Source organism: Nyctereutes procyonoides, unplaced genomic scaffold, assembly GCF_905146905.1.
Source record: "Nyctereutes procyonoides isolate TBG_1078 unplaced genomic scaffold, NYPRO_anot_genome, whole genome shotgun sequence".
Lineage (NCBI taxonomy): Eukaryota > Metazoa > Chordata > Mammalia > Carnivora > Canidae > Nyctereutes > Nyctereutes procyonoides.
Window position 1 is genome coordinate 10,156,015 of NW_026575128.1, and position 17,527 is coordinate 10,173,541.

A 17,527-nucleotide genomic window follows, 5' to 3' on the forward strand; every position below is an offset into this window, starting at 1 on the left:
GTCAAAATACAACCTGTCCGGGGATCCCTGGGTGGCTCAGCGGTTTAGCGCCTGCCTTTGGCCCAGTGCTCTATTCTGGAGTCCCGGGATTGAGTCCCGCGTCGGGCTCCCAGCGTGGAGGCTGCTTCTCCCTCCTCCTATGTCTCTGCCTCTATCTCTCTATGTCTATCATAAATAAATAAATAAATCTTTTTTTTTATGATAGTCACACAGAGAGAGAGAGAGAGGGGCAGAGACACAGGCAGAGGGAGAAGCAGGCTCCATGCACTAGAAGCCCGACGTGGGACTCGATCCCGGGTCTCCAGGATGGCGCCCTGGGGGCAAAGGCAGGCGCCAAACCACTGCGCCACCCAGGGATCCCTAAATAAATAAATATTTAAAGAAAATACAACCTGTCCTTTTTACAGAAATTGATAATACTAAAATTCATATGTAAATGTAGGGAATCCAGAATAGCCAAAACAATCTTGAAAAAGAACAGAGCTCAAGTACTCACATTTCCTAATTTGAAAACTTACTGCCCATCCGTTTGCAGGGGGCCGATTGGAATAAACTGTGGTAAATATACATCATGGAGTACTACACAGGCATTAAAAATTTAAGAAGACCTGTAAAAATCAATGTGGAGTGGTGTATGAGTAAATAAAATACAGTATACCCAAACAATGGAGCATTATTTGACTATGAAAAGGAATAAAGTAGGTGATACCTGCTGCAACATGATGGATGAATCTTATTTTTTTTTAAGATTTTATTTATTAATGAGAGATGCAGAGACACAGGCAGAGAGAGAAACAGTTTCCATGCAGGGAGCTCAATGTGGGACTTGGTCCTGGGACTCTGGAATCACACCCTGAGTCAAAGGCAGACACTTAACCACTGAGCCACCCGGGCATCCTGCAACATGGATGAATCTTGAAAATACTATGTTAAATAAAAGAAGTCAGACATGGAGCACCTGGGTGGCTCAGTGGTTGAGCATCTGCCTTTGGCTCAGGTCATGATCTAGCAGGCCTGGGATCAAGTCCCAAATCAAGCTCCTCATGGGGAATCTACTTCTCCCTCTGCCTATGTCTCTGTTTCTCTCTGTGTGTTTCTCATAAATAAATAATTTTTTTGAAAAAGCCAGACATGAAAAGGCACATATTATACGATTAAGTTGATGTGAAATATAGAATAGGAAAATTCTTTGAGATAGGCAATAATAGATCAGTGGTTGTTTAGGGTCCTGTGGGGAAATGGGAGTGACTGCTGATAGGTATAAGGTTTGTTTTAAGGGTGATGAAATATTCGAAACTTAGAGTGTTGTGATAATTACCCACTTAACAAATACTCTAAAAACTACTGAATTATGCACTTTAAAATAGGTGAAATATACCATGTATGAATTATATTTTTTAAAACTTTTTTAAAGCAACTTGAGAAGAAAAAGAAAGGAAAGAAAATACACATAATAGGATTTGTGGGATGTAGCTAAAGCAGTAGTTAGAGGGAAATTTGTAGGACTAAAACCTTCTATTAGAAAATAAGAAATGTCTCAAGTACATACTAACTTATTCCAACTTAGAAAAAGCAAATAAGGGGGATCCCTGGGTGGGGGGGATCCCTGGGTGGCGCAGTGGTTTGGTGCCTGCCTTTGGCCCAGGGCGCGATCCTGGAGACCCGGGATCGAATCCCACGTCGGGCTCCCGGTGCATGGAGCCTGCTTCTCCCTCTGCCTGTGTCTCTGCCTCTCTCTCTCTCTCTCTCTCTCTGTGACTATCATAAATAAATAAAAATTAAAAAAAAAGAAAAAGCAAATAAAACCCAAAGCATGTAGAAGAAGGAAATAAAAGAAAACTGATAAAATTGAAAACAGAAAAATTGGGGAAAGTCAATGAAAACAAAAGCAGGTACTTTGAAAGAATCAATAAAATATATAAACCTCTAGTAGGATTTATCAATAATAAAAAGAAGATGTAAATTGTCAACATTAGGGATGAAAAGAGAACAACACTACAGGTACTAAAGACGTTAAAGGAGACTATAATGAATAGCTTTGTGACAATAAATTTGATAATAATCAAATTGACAAATTCCTTGAAAAGAACTAACAAAACTCACTCAGGAAGAAAAATATAATGTCAATATCCATATATCTATTAAAGAAATGATTTTTTAATTAAAAAAATCTCCACAAAAGGGTGCCTGGGTGGCTCAGTTGGTTAAGCATCCAACTCTTGTTTTTGGCTCAGGTAATAATCTCAGGACTGTGAGATCGAACCTTGAGTCAGACTCCCACTGGGCCTGAAACCTGCTGAAGATTCTCTCTCTCTCCCAGAGCACCTCAGTGGTTCAGTCATTTGGGCTTCTAACTCTCTATTTCAGCTCAGGTCATGATCTTGGGGTCTTTGGGATTGAGCCCCACATCAGGCCCTGCACTTAGCAGGGAGTCTGCTTGAGATTTTCTCCCTTTCCCTCTGCCCCTCTCCCTGTTCATGCTCTCCTTCTCTCTAATAAATAAATGTATCTTTTTTAAAAGGATTATTGGGGTGCCTGGGTGGCTCAGGCAGTTAAGTGTATGCCTTTGGCTCAGGTCATGACCCCAGAGTCCTGAGATTGAGCCTGGCATCAGGCTCCCTACTCAGTGAGGAGTTTGCTTCTTCTTCTGCCTCTCACTTATGCTATCTCTCTTGCTCACTCATAAATAAATAAATAAAATATTTTAAAAAAGGTTTAAAATCTTTTTTAAAAACATCGAAACACAAAACACTATGTTTAAATATACTGGAATTAGGGACACCTGGGTGGCTCAAGGGTTGAGCCTCTGCTTTTGACTCAGGGCATGATCCTGGGTTTCTGGGATTGAGTCCTGCATTTGGCTCCCTGGAGGGAGCCAGCTTCTCCCTCTGCCTATGTCTCTGCCTCTCTCTGTGTGTCTCTCATGACTATATAAATAAAATAAATAAAATATTTTTTAAAAATGGGCAAAGACATCAGGGAAATACAAATCAAAACCACAATGAGATCCCACCTCACACCAGTGAGAATGGTGAAAATTAACAAGACAGGAAACAGCAAATGTTGGAGAGGATGTGGAGAAAGGGGAATCCTCTTGCACTGTTGGTGGGAATGTGAACTGGTACAGCCACTCTGGAAAACTGTGTGGAGGTTCCTCAAACAGTTAAAAATAGATCTGCCCTATAACCCAGCAACTGCACTGCTGGGAATTTACCCCAAAGATACAGATGCAGTGAAACAGCAGGACACCTGCACCCCAATGTTCATAGCAGCCGTGTCCACAATAGCCAAACTGTGGAAGGAGCCTCGGTGCCCATGGAAGGATGAATGGATAAGGAAACTGTGGTCTATGTATACAATGGAATGTTACTCAGCCATTAGAAACGACGAATACCCACCATTTGCTTCAACGTGGATGGAACTGGAGGGTATTATGCTGAGTGAAGTAAGTCAGTCGGAGAAGGACAAACATTATACAGTTTCACTCATACGGGGAATATAAGAAATAGTGAAAGAGATTATAGAGGAAAGGAGAGAAAATGAGTGGGAAAAATCAGTGAGGGAGACAGAACATGAGAGACGCCTAACTCTGGGAAACGAACAAGGGGTAGTGGAAGGGGAGGTGGGCGGGGGGGATGGGGTGACTGGGTGATGGGCACTGAGGGGGCACTTGACGGGATGACCGCTGGGTGTTACACTATATGTTGGCAAACTGAATTCCAATAAAAAAATTAAAAAATAAAAAGCATCACAGAAATTTTAAAAGATAAAAAAAAAAACGGGCAAAGGACTGGATAGATGTTTCTTCAAAGAAAACATACAAATGGCCGATAGGTATGAAAAAAATGCTCACTGTCACTAATCAGGGAAATACAAACCAAAACCTTAATGAGATAACACCTCACGGGGTGACCCGGTGGCTCAGCGGTTTAGCGCTGCCTTCCGCCCAGCGCGTGATCCTGGAGACCCCGGATGGAGTCCCACATCGGGCTCCCTGCATGGAGGCTGCTTCTCCCTCGGCCTGTGTCTCTGCCTCTCTCTCTCTGTCTCTCATGACTGAATAAATTAAAAAAACCATCGATGGCTGTAATAAAAACACAAAAGGTTACAAGTGTTGGCTCAGATGTGGACAAATTGGGGATAATATAAAATGGTGCAGCCATTATGGAAAATAGTATGCAGATTCATTAAAAAATGATACAATTATTATTTAACCCAGCAATTTCACTTCTGAGTATATATCCAAAAGAATTGAAATCTGGATCTTGAAGAGATACTAGCACTCAAGTGTTTATTACAACACTATAATAGCCAAGGTGTGGGGAAAAAACTCAATGTTCATAAACGGATAAATGGATAATGAAAATGTAATATATACATATGAGGAAATACTATTCAGCCTTAAAAAAGAAGAGAATCTACCCATATGCAACAGCATGGATGAACCTAAGAGATAGTATGCTAAGTGAAATAAGTCAATCATGGAAATACAAATACTGGGGCACCCGGGTGACTCAGTTGGTTGAGCCTCAGACTCTTGATTTGGGCTGAAGTCATGATCTCTGGATTGTGAGATCAAGCCCTGCATCCGCCTCTGTGTTCATCATGGAGTCTTCTTGGGGTTTTCTTTCCCTCTTCCTCTGAGCCAACCACCACCCCCCGCGCGCTCTCTCTCTCTAAAATAAATAAATAAAATCTTTTTAAAAAGATAAATACTACATAATTCCACTTATAGAGGTATCTAAAATAGTCAAACTCATACAAATAGAGTACAATAGTGGTTTCCATGTACTGAAAAGAGGGAGAATAGGGAATTGCTTTTTTAATGGGTATCAAGTTTCAGTTACTCAGATGAACAAATTTTAGAAATCTATTGAGCAACATTGTGCCTAGAGCTAACAATACTGTATTGTACACTTAAAAATTTGTTAAGCAGGTAGATCTTAAGTGTTCTTAGCATGATATTCTTTTTAATTTTTAAAAGACATAAAGAATTTTAAGCTATAGTACTTTAAAAAAAAAAGAAAACAATGATTTAAGGGATATTGATGCTTAAGAATTACCATTGAGGGCAGCCCGGGTGGTTCAGCGGTATAGCGCTGTCTTCAGCCCCAGGGCTTGATCCTGGAGACCCAGGATCGAGTCCCACGTCGGGCTCCATGCATGGAGCCTGCTTCTCACTCTGCCTCTCTGTCTCTCATGAATAAGTAAATAAAATCTTAAAAAAAAAAAAAGAATTACCATTGAGAAAATTTGGTCTTCAAAAGATTGGGATCATTCCCTGCATGATTGATTACTGCTTCATTTCCTTGCTGGTTATGAGTCTGTTCAGGTTTTCTATTTCTTTCTGTTTCAGTTTTGGCCAGCATTACCTTGATCCCAAAACCAGACAAAGACCTCACTAAAAAAGGAGAATTACAGACCAATATCCTTGATAAACATGGATGCAAAAATTCTCACCAAAATAGGGTCCAACAGTACATTAAGAGGATTATTCACCACAACCAAGTGGGATTTATTCCTGGGCTGCAGAGGTGGTTCAACATCCATGAATCAATCAATGTGATACACCACATTAATAAAAGAAAGGATAAGAACCATGTGATCCTCTCAATAGATGCAAAAAAAGCATTTGACAAAGTATAGTATTCTTTCTTGATTAAAACTCTCCACAGTATAGGAATAGAGGGATCATTCCTCAATATCATAAAACCCATCTATGAAAAGTCCACAGTAAATATCATTCTCAATGGGAAAAAAACTGAGAACTTTTCCCCTAAGGTCAGGAATATGGCAGGGATGTCCACTATCACCACTCTTAGTCAACATAATACTAGAAGTCCTAGCCTCGGAAATCAGACAACAAAAGGAAATAAAAGACATCTGAATTGGCAAAGAAGAAGTCAAACTCTCACTTTTCGCAGATGACATGATATTCTATCTGGAAAATCCAAAAGACTCCACCTCAAAATAGCTACAGAAATTCAGCAAAGTGGCACGATATAAAATCAATGCACAGAACTCAGTTGCATTTCTATACACTAACAGTGAGAAAAAAAGAAAAATTAGGGAGTCAATCCCACTTATAATTGCACCCAAAACCATAAAATACCTAAGTATATACCTAACCAAAGAGGCAAAGGATCTGTAATCAGAAAACTGTAGAACACTCATAAAAGAAATTGAGGAAGACACAAAGAAATGGAAAAATGTTCCATGCTCATGGATTGAAAGAACAAATATTGTTAAAATGTCTATGCTTTCCAGAGCAATCTATACGTGCAAAGCAATCTCCATTAAAATACCATCAACTGGGACACCTTGGTGGCTCAGTCAGTTAAGTGTCTGCCCGGGGTCCTGCCCAGGATTAAGCCCCGTGTTGGGCAGGGTGCTTGCTTCTCCCTCTCCTCCCTGCTTGTGCTCTCTATCACTATCACTATCTCTCTCTCTCTCTCTCTCAAATAAATAGATAAAATCTTTTTAAAAAATACCATCAATTTATTTCAGAGAGCTATTTGTATGGAACCAGAAAAGACTGATTAGCCAAAAGAATGTTGAAAAGGAAAACCAAAACTGGTGACATTACGATTCTAGATTTCAAACTCTATTACAAAGCTATAATCATCAAGAGAGTATGGTCCAAAAAAAAAAACAAAAAACCAGACACTAGATCAATGGAACAGAATAGAGACCAGAAATGGAGCCTCAACTTTATGGTCAACTAATCTTTGACAAAGCGGGAAAAAATATCCAATGGAAAAAAGACAGTCTCTTCAACAAATGGTGTTGGGACAACTGGACAGCCACATGCAGAAGAATTAATTTGGACCGTTTCCTCACACCATAAACAAAAATAGACTCAAAATGAATGAGAGACCTAAATGTGAGACAGGAATCCATCAAAATCCTAGAGAACACAGGCAGCAACCTTTGTGACCTCGGCTGCAGCAACTTCTTACTAGACATGTCTCCAAAGGCAAGGGAAACAAGGGCAAAAATGAATTATTGGGACTTCATCAAGATAAAAAGTTTTTCTTTTACACAGTGAAGGAAACAGACAACAAAGCCAAAAGGCAGCCAACAAAAAGGGAGAAGATATTTGCAAATGACATATCTGATAACTTATCAGACTTAACACCCAAAGAACAAATAATCCAATCAAGAAATGGGCAGAAGACATGAACAGAAATTTCTCCAAAGACATACAAATGGCCAACAGACACATGAAAAAGATGCTCAGCAGCACTCGGTATCAGGAAAATACAAATCAAAATCACAGTGAGACACCACGTCACACCAGTCAGAATGGCTAAGATTAACAAGTCAAGAAACGACAGATGTTGGCAAGGATATGGAGAAAGGGAAACCCTCTTACACTGTTGGTGGGAATGCAAGTTGGGGCAGCCACTCTGGAAAACAGTATGGAGTTTTCTCAAAAAGTTGAAAATAGAGCTCCCCTATGACCCAGCAATTGCACTACTAGGTATGTATCACAAAGATACAAATGCAGTGATCTGAAGGGGCACCTGCACCCCAGTGTTTATAGCAACAATGTCCACAATAGCCAAACTATAGAAAGAGCCCAGATATCCATCGGTAGATGAATGGATAAAAAATATGTGATAATAATATGTATAATATATATTAATATATAATATAATATATAATAATATATTCATATATATCAGCCTTGAAAGAAAGAAAGAAAGAGAGAGAGAGAGAGAGAGAAAGAGAGAAAGAAAGAAAGAAAGAAAGAAAGAAAGAAAGAAAGAAAGAAAGAAAGAAAGAAAGAAATCTTGCCATTTGCAATGCCATGAATGGAACTAGAGGGTATTATGCTAAGCAAAATAAGTCAATTAGAGAAAGACAATTATCATATGATCTCACTCATATGTGGAATTTAAGAAACAAAACAGAGGATCATAGGGGAAGAGAGGAAAAAATGAAACAAGATGAAATCAGAGAGGGAGACAAACCATAAGAAACTCTTAATCATAGGAAACAAACTGAGAGTCACTAGAGGGGAGAGGGTAACTGGGTGATGCAATGAGCGTTGGGTGTTATATAAGACTGTTAAATCACTGACCTCTACCTCTGAAACCAATAATATATTATATGTTAATTAATTAAAGGAAAGGAAAAGAAAATTTGGTCTTGGGGGGGCCTGGGTGACTTAGTTGGTTGAGTGTTCAACTCTTGATTTCAGCTCAGATTATGATCTCAGGGTCATGAGATCAAGCCCCATCTTGGCCTTCATGCTGGGTGTGGAGTCTGCTTAAGATTCTCTCTCTCCTTCTACCCCTCCTTCCCCTAAAAAAAAAAAGAAAGAAAGAAAATTTGCTCTCTATTTATATTTTATTCTTATTTACAGCTATCTAGAATTTTATAATAATATACCTAGCATTTCTATACTTTCAAAGTATGGTCTTATTGGTAGAGTTTTGTCTCAAAATGCAATAATGTTAAGTTTAATATATTTTAAATTTTGTATGTGAAAAATTAAACAATGTTAATTTGGCATACATATAGGACTTTGAGTAAATATATTTTAAGATTCTATTTTAATCTCTGGACTAAAATCTCTGATATCTGTCTAAATTTCTTGGAAGCAGGATTGTGTTTTGACAAGAATTTAGACTTTGAAGACTTAAGCTAAAATTATGACTTCTTACTACTCTATGACCCTGGTGAGTTATATAACTACAGAGTCTCAGTTTTCCTTACCTGAAAAGTAGAAATAATTATACCAACTCAAAAGATTAGTATACTTTTTATTGATAATGTATCTAAATGCTTGGCCTATAGTAGGGTTTACAAGAGATGCTATTCCTCTTTCCTTTCTCTTTTGTGTAAATATGGTAATGAGAAGTTTTGTTAAGTTTTTTTTAGAGAGAGAGAGATAGAGCATGTGTATGAGGTAGGGGGTAAGGGCAGAGGGAGAGACACAGAGAGGGAATCTAAGCAGGCTCCATGCCCAGCATGAAGCCCCACTTGGAGCTCCAACTCTTGACCCTGAGATCCTGACCTGAGCCAAAATCAAGATGCTTAACTGAGCCATCCGTACACCCCAGTAATGAAAGGTTTTAAATGTGATTGTAAACTCTAAATTCTGAAACTTTACAATGAAAGTGTTACAGAAAAACACTTTCAGTAATTTTTTTGAAAAATCTCATCAATTTCACCAGTGATTTTTCCACATACTCTCTGACGAAGTTATCAAAACATTGTGATCAATACCTTTCTAATTAAAATATATTTAGTATATTTTCCTATCACAGTCAATAGACATTTAAATCAAGGACATCTAGGCAGCCCCGGTGGTGCAGCGGTTTAGCGCCGCCTGCAGCCTGGGGTCTGGAGACCCAGAATCAAGTCCCACGTCGGGGTCCCTGCATGGAACCTGTTTCTCCCTCTGCCTGTGTCTCTGCATCTCTCTCCTTGTCTCTGATAAATAAATAAAATCTTTTAAAAATAAATAAATAAATAAAATCTTTTAAAAATAAATAAATAAAATCTTTTAAAAATAAATAAATAAATAAATCAGGGATGCCTGGATGGCTCAGTGGTTGAGCGTCTGCCTTTGGCTCAGGGCGTGATCCTGGTCCTGGGATCAAGTCCCACATTGGGCTCCCTGCATGGAGCCTGCTTCTCCCTCTGCCTGTGTCTCTGCCTCTCTCTGTGTGCCTCTCATGAATAAATAAATAAAATCTTTTTAAAAATAGACATTTAAATCCTTTATATTAAAATAATATAGGGCAGCCCGGGTGGCTCAGCGGTTTAGCGCCGCCTTCAGCCCAGGGCCTGATCTTGGAGACCCGGGATTAAGTCCCACATCGGGCTCCCTGCATCGAGCCTGCTTCTCCCTCTGCCTGTGTCTCTGCCTCTCTCTCTCTCTTTCTCTGTGTGTGTCTCTCATGAATAAATAAAAAAATAAAAATCTTAAAAAAAATAATATATAGTTTTGATGTTATCAGAACTTGGTGTGTTTTATTATATCTCCTTTAATATTTGACAATTGCCAGTATGCTTCATTCTACCTCAGAAAAATTAGATTCAAAGTAAGTTGTTCATAGCCAATTGGTAACTAACTTTAATTTCTAAAGATTATTTATTTATTTATTTATTTATTTATTTATTTATTTATTTTTATTCATGAGACACACACACAGAGAGAGAGAGAGAGAGAGAGAGAGAGAGAGACAGAAAGGCAGGCAGAGACACAAGCAAGCTCCATGCAGGGAACCTGATGTGGGACTTGATCCCGGGACTCCAGGATCAGGCTCTAGGCCAAAGGCAAGCACTTAATCACTGAGCCACCCAGGGATCTCCCTAACTTTAATTTCTTTTTTATTTTATTTTTTTTAATTTTTTTAACCTAATCTGTCAATTCCCATCTTCTAATAGAGCCTGAAGTTAGATCAATATAAAATTACTGTAGTATACACACACATTTATATGTATTTTTAAAAATTTATTCATTTAAGAAATCTCTACACCCAACGTGCAGCTTGAACTCATGACCCTGAGATAAAGAGTTGCATGCTCCTCTGACAGAACCAGCCAGGTACTCCTATATTTATATGTGTAAACAAACATGTGCATACGTTATATACACTAAATACAATCTATTTAGTGTATTCAGAACCAGTTGGCAGTTTGAAACTTAATATAAGCAGTTAGTACAGAAAATGCCTTAAAAAGAAAAAGTAACCAAGCTGGAGCTGGTTCAAGAGTTCACTTATATAATTAAAGTCCTTTGTTTTCTTTTTTGGGGTTTTTTTTGGGGGTGGTGGTGGTTGTTTTTGTTTTTGTTTTGTAAAGATTTTATTTATTTATTTATGAAAGACACACACAGAGAGAGAGGCAGAGACATAGGCAGGTTCCATGCAGGGAGCCCGATGCGGGATTCCATCCCAGGATTCCAGGATCACACCCTGAGACAAAGGCAGACAGACCCTCAACTGTTGAGCGACTCAGGCATCCTTAGTTAAAGCCCTTTGAAAGAAATTGAAGAAAATTACTTGCCAACATTTTATTTTATTAAGTTAGACTTTGTTTTAAATTTTTCTTTTTTTCTGATACATGTGCTTTCATTGTTTCCATATACGTGTTTGCACAGCTCAGCTATTTGATAAAATATCCACAAGATGGTGCCATGGTTAACATGTTTATGTGGGAATTTGAGAATGAGAACAGAGAAAAGTGACATTCTATTGTATACCACAAAATCATCACCAATTTTCATTTATTTGTTATAATAATACTAATTTTGCATTTCAGATGTTCAAATTACTACATTTTATTGTCAAGATTTTTTTTGTAAACATATTTTCAAAGAGAATGTTAAATAATGAAATATTCAAAGTTGGTAATAGAGACATAAATTGGATCTTTTATACTTTACAGATTAATGGATGTGTTTTAAATGATCTCTTGCTCCATCTTTACTGCCAGGATTAAGAATAACATCAAAATGGCATAAACTAATATAAATTAAACTTATATAAAGGCCAGGTTTTTGCTATGGACTGTATGATGCACCCCTCCAATTCATATGTTAAAGGATTATCCCCAATGTGAAGGTATTTGGAGATGGGGCATTTGGAGGAGAATTAAGTTTAGATAAGATCATGAGATCAGATCTTCATGATGGGAATAATGCCCTTTAAAGAAAAAATATCAGAGTTGCTCTTTCTCTCTCCACCATGTGAAGACACAGCCAGAAGGTGGTTGTCTGCACTCCTGGAAGGTTTCTCACCAGAAACTGGTTATACTAACATTCTGATTTTGGACTTCCAGCCTTTGGAATAGTGAGAGAATAAATATCTGTTGCTTAACCCAGTCAGTCTATGGTATTTCATTAAAGAATCCTGAACGAACTATTACAGTCTTTAACAAGGAAAAACTTACCAAAATTACAGAAAACAGTTAATTAAAAAATCAGGACTTTTGCACAGTAGATGGAAATGGGTATAGTTAATAATAATTAACTATTATCTATAGTTAACTATATATAAATGTGAATAATATTTAAGACTATTGCAATTTGAGCTCACCATAGCTATAGTAATATAGTAATTGCTTACATTTGATGAAATAGCTAATATAATCATTTTAAAGAATTGTTCGGAAGGAAAATTTTAGAGGAAAATTTGATGAGTGGGTGGGGAGGATTTCCAAAAACAACCAAAGGTATGCAGCAAGAATGTATTAAAATTTTAGAAAGCAGCTAAGAAGGAAGCTAGAAATGGGTAAAAGTGAAATGAAAAACTTGCTATGGAAAAGGTGAAAGGTGAACCTGTCTCTGATTGGTTTTCCTAAAAACATCTAAAAGTCATTATTTTAGGCCGCCAGCTCCCGAGCGCCGCTCACCCTGCCAGCGGCGCGATGGGCTGCAGTAACTCTAGGGCCACCAGCGCGGGGACCCGCCGAGACCCTGCAGGAGCAGCTAAAGATGCAACAGAAGAATCGATAATGGAAGATGACAAGAGGAGAAACTATGGAGGGGTATATGTAGGTCTGCCCTCTGAAGCTGTCAATATGATATCTAATCAAACAAAGACTGTACGCAAAAATTAGAAGAAAATATCATGACTCAATAATCAAGAGCTTGCTCATTGAGATTTGGAAGGAATTTCATTCCACAGGACATCATAATGTGTACAGAAATTTCCAAGGAAATTCTAAATAGTCGCCTGCTCCGCCGCCCCTCTCCACCCAAATTCTTAAGTCTGTAATTGAAACCATGGGTACATGTTGAATGTTGTACTAGAAAGGAATCAGGTCGGGATCCCTGGGTGGCGCAGCGGTTTAGCGCCTACCTTTAGCCCGGCGCGTGATCCTGGAGACCCGGGATCGAGTCCCACGTCAGGCTCCAGGTGCATGGGGCCTGCTTCTCCCTTTGCCTATGTCTCTGCCTCTCTCTCTCTCTCTCTCTCTGACTATCATAAATAAATTAAAAAAAAAAAAGGAATCAGGTCAACAATACATGGGTATATGGAACTTTCTGGGGTCCTTCTGTGAAAGACAAGCCGACAAACTGCTGGTATCTGGAGCTAGCCTGCTGTGTCTGGCAGGACTTGTTCCCTGGCCATTCAGTACAGCTCATGAAGATCATGTCTTTTCACTGGTACTTTTTTGATAGTTTTTATATAACAAAATCCTTATTCTATTTATAACTTCAGATAAGAAGGCACTATAAATGAATCCCTAACGGAATATATTTGTGGGTTACCTTTCACTATTTTTATGTCACATTAATTTTTAGCTGTAAAACGGTTAAATTGATTCTTAACGGTTCTCTCTTGACTGTTTTTTATGTTTTGGTTTTCAGCTTTGTGTAAGTGTCAGAGGATTTCTTCTGTTAGGAACAATGTATGACATTGCAATGTTGAAAAATAAGCCACCAAAATTCGCATGCCTTATGCATGTTTTGATTAATTTTCTATTTTCTTTAGTCGAAGGCTGATGTCACCATGAATCCTTTGCAGTCATTGATTCTCCCATTCTCCTTTGTGTGATCATAGCATCTCATCAAGTTAATCCTATAGTATTTTCAAGGACTTGTGATTGATGGTTAGTGGGGTATTTGGAAAGTTCTTAATTTGAGGATGACCATGTGTAGCCATTTAGTACTACAATGTAGATTACTCAATTTACCAATATATTTCAACAAAAGTCATTATTTTAAAAATTTATCACTAAACTCTTATCTCTTTACATTTTTCTCTTATGATGTGTAACTATTATTGTTAGCTATACTGGAAAACTTGAAATCTTTGATTTCTCAGTTCTTTATTTGACATAACTTACCCATCACAAGATTTGGCCAATTTTTCCCCTTTGCAATAAGTCTAATATATTTTTACCTCATTTTAAAATTACTTATTTAAAAAACCTGTACTACTTATTTAAAATTACATACTCTTAACATATTCTAATCTAGTAGCCTATTTCCAACATGATCTATATTAAGAACTATGTTTCATAAGTTCTATTTTGGTAATGTTATTGTTCAGAAATTATTTTCTTTTGGACTTATTCTGAGCTTTGCAACTCTTCAAAATTACCGTCTCTCATCTTTCAATAGTGATTTCTCAAACTCATCATCACATCACACATTCACTTAATGCAGACCTTTATAATAAAAACCATCTGATGGTATGGGTAATCGATATCTTTTTTAAAAATTTATTTTGAAGTTATTTCAAACCTAAAAAACAGCAAAAATAGCATATTTTATGAGGTTCCTGGGTGGTTCAGTGAGTTGAGTGCCTGACTCTTGGTTTTGGCTCAGGTCATGATCTTGGGGTCCCACATGGGACTCACCTCACCTGGGAGTCTGCTTGGGATTCTCTTTCTCTCTGCCGCTCCCTCTGCTCTCTTTCTCTCTCTCAAATAAATAAACAAATCTTTAAAAAAGAAAAAATAGTACATTTTGTATACCAATCACTCAAATTCACTAATTTTAATATTTTGCTAGTTTTTCATTATCACTCCTTTCTCTCTAGACACACAAACACACATACATATGTTTTCAATTTTGTGTTGTGGTAAAACTCACTTATCATAAAATTTACCCATATTAACCATTTTAAATGTACACTTCAGTGGTATTAAATACAGTTATAATATTGTGGAACCATCACATGCTATGAAGATGGAGCTGTGGAGATGGATAACTCTCCATCTTGTAGTTTTCATCTTATAAGACTGAAACTCTATTTCCATTAAACAATAATAACTCCTGGAGCACCTAGCTGGCTCAGCCAGTAGAGCATGCAACTCTTGATCTTGAGGTTGTGAGTTTGAACACCATATTGGGCACAGAAATTACTTCATAAAAAAAATTAAAACAAAACAAACACCCCCCTCCAACTCCCCATTCTCTCCTCCTCCCAGTACCTGGAAACTGCCATTCTATTTTCTGTCTTTTTTTTTTTTTTTTTGCTATTATAAGTATATATAAGTACATATACATATGTACTTATAGAGTCAGACGCCTAACTGACTGAGTCCCCCAGGTCCCCTTAGAATGGACTTTGTAAAGTTTTAATGATACTGACGCTTTTGAAGAGTGTAGGACAGTTGTTTTGCAGAATATCCTCTGATTTTTGTTTTTCTTATGCTTCCTTAGGATTAAATTCAGGTTATGTGTTTTGGCAAAATCATAATGATTATGCCAATTTGTCTCATTATATTTGCTACGTTGTAATTTCCATTAGTTATTGGTTTGTGTTTCCTATGCTACTTTTTAAAGTGTATATATATATATATATATATATATATATATACTATGTTTATATGTTTATATGTTTATGTTTCTTGTTTCCCTTTATCTCTTACATAAAAGATAGCATATTTATTTTAAATTTGCTTTATTCACTTTACATTATATCCTAGAAATCCCTTCATTTCAGTTTATACAGATCTTCCTCATTATCTTTTACAACTGCATGCTCTATTGTGTGGATGTCCTGTAATTTATTCATCCAATTTCTTATGTATGAGCATTTCTGTTTTTTTTCTGTATTCTGTTTACAAATAATTACAAATAATGGGACAATGAATAACCTTGTGCATATGTATTTTCATATTCCTAGAGATGTGTCTTCAGGGTAAATTTTTTTAAGATTTTATTTATTTATTCATGATACACACACACACACAGAGAGAGAGAGAGAGAGAGAGAGAGAGGCAGAGACACAGGCAGAGGGAGAAGCAGGCTCCATGAGGGGAGCCCGAAGCGGGACTCTATCCCGGGTCTCCAGGATCACGCCCTGGGCCAAAGGCAGGCGCTAAACCGCTGAGCCACCCAGGGATCCTAGGTTAAATTTTTTATATATATAAAATTTTTTTTATTGGTGTTCAATTTGCCAACATATAGAATAACACCCGGTGCTCATCCCGTCAAGTGCCCACCTCAGTGCCTGTCACCCAGTCCCCCCCACCCCCCCACCCCCACCCCCCACCCCCCCACCCCCCCACCCCGCCCACCTCCCCTTCTACCACCCCTAGTTCATTTCCAGGGTAAATTTTTAAACATGAGATTGCTGGTCAAAGGAAATATATATATATATATATATATATATATATATATATATATATATAATTAGATAATACTACATTCACCTCAACAGGGAATGGACTATTTTTAATTCCCATCAGAAATGTATGAGAGTGCTTATTTCTTGAAACCTCACCAAAATAGTGTTGAAAAGCTTGTGAAGTTTGGCAAATCTAACAGGTGAGAAATGATACTGCAGTGTAGTTTTTAGCCTGAAAGTTCCCTTTGGTATATAATTTCTTGTAGTACAGGTGTGCAAATGAAGAATTTTCTTAGCTTTTGTTATCCTTATGTTCTCCTTCAATTTGGAAGGGTGATTTTCTTGATATAGAATACTTGACAGTCTTTTTTCCCACGACTCTGAAGATGTCAACTCACAACTTCTTGCCTCCCAGATTTCTGATTGGAAATCTGCTGTGAATCTTTTTTTTTGGGATCTTTTGCCTGATGAGTTGCATTTCCCTTGCTGCTTTCAAGATTTTCTCTTTGGCTTTCAATAGTTTCATTTGGAGTGTCTAGATGCAGATATCTTTGAATTTATTTGACTTGGAGCCTGCTATGCTTCTTGCATGTGTAGATTGATTTTGTAATCAAATTTGGGGAGATTTTGACCACTATTTCTTCAAATAGTCTTTCTGATCTCTCACTTTTTCTTCTGGGACTCTCATTATATATATGTCAGTATGTTTGATGGTGTTTCACAGGTTTCTGAGACCCTGTTCATTTTTGTTCATTCTTTTTTCTTTCTGTCCTCAGACTGGATAATCTCAAACATGCAGCCTCATATATGCATAGTGATGTATATATATAATGCATAATGACAGTACCAGAAAGAGAGGAGAAAGAAAGAGGAGCAGAAAAAAATACTTGAAGAAATTATGATCAAAAACTTCCTGCATTTGATGAAAAACATTATACATCAGAAAAGCTCAACACACCCCAAGTATGATAAGCTCAAAGATATTTATACCTAGACACAACCACAGGCTTCTTCAAGCCAGGTTATGGTTTCTTTGGCAACACAATTTCCTAAAATATTTAGTAGGTTTCTGATATACTTCCAGACAATTATAGGTGTTAAGAATCATAGTCCATTTTGAGTTTATCTTTGTGTCTGGTGTAAGAGAATGGTCTAGTTTCATTCTCCTGCATGTGGCTGAAACTAGACCACTCTCTTACACCAGACACAAAGATAAACTCGAAATGGATGAAAAATCTAAATGTGAGACAAGAATCCATCAAAATCCTAGAGGAGAACACAGGCAACACCCTTTTCGAACTTGGCCACAGCAACTTCTTGCAAGATACATTTATGAAGGCAAGGGAAACAAAAGCAAAAATGAACTATTGGGACTTCATCAAGATAAAAAGCTTCTGCAAAGCCAAAGAAACAGTCCACAAAACTAAAAGACGACCTACAGAATGGGAGAAGATATTTGCAAATGACCTATCAGATAAAGG

General features: G+C 37.5%; 2 protein-coding genes across 2 annotated transcripts in view; one reads left to right on the forward strand and one right to left on the reverse strand.

The window, feature by feature from the left end:
* CUNH1orf185 (chromosome unknown C1orf185 homolog) overlaps positions 1-17,527 on the reverse strand; it is a gene marked incomplete at its 5' end in the record, with an annotated part of 151,632 nt that overhangs the window by 64,633 nt on the left and 69,472 nt on the right. The window lies entirely within an intron of this gene.
* On the forward strand, positions 12,382-12,622 carry LOC129520836 (overexpressed in colon carcinoma 1 protein-like). The gene has a single exon (XM_055342041.1). The coding sequence runs from the start codon at positions 12,388-12,390 to the stop codon at positions 12,577-12,579; it is 192 nt and encodes a 63-aa protein (XP_055198016.1). The 5' UTR covers positions 12,382-12,387; the 3' UTR covers positions 12,580-12,622.

What these genes read in the sequence shown, in the direction of transcription:
- LOC129520836 (XM_055342041.1), top strand. Translation starts at nt 12,388, where the DNA reads ATGGGCTGCAGTAACTCTAGGGCCACCAGCGCGGGGACCCGCCGAGAC.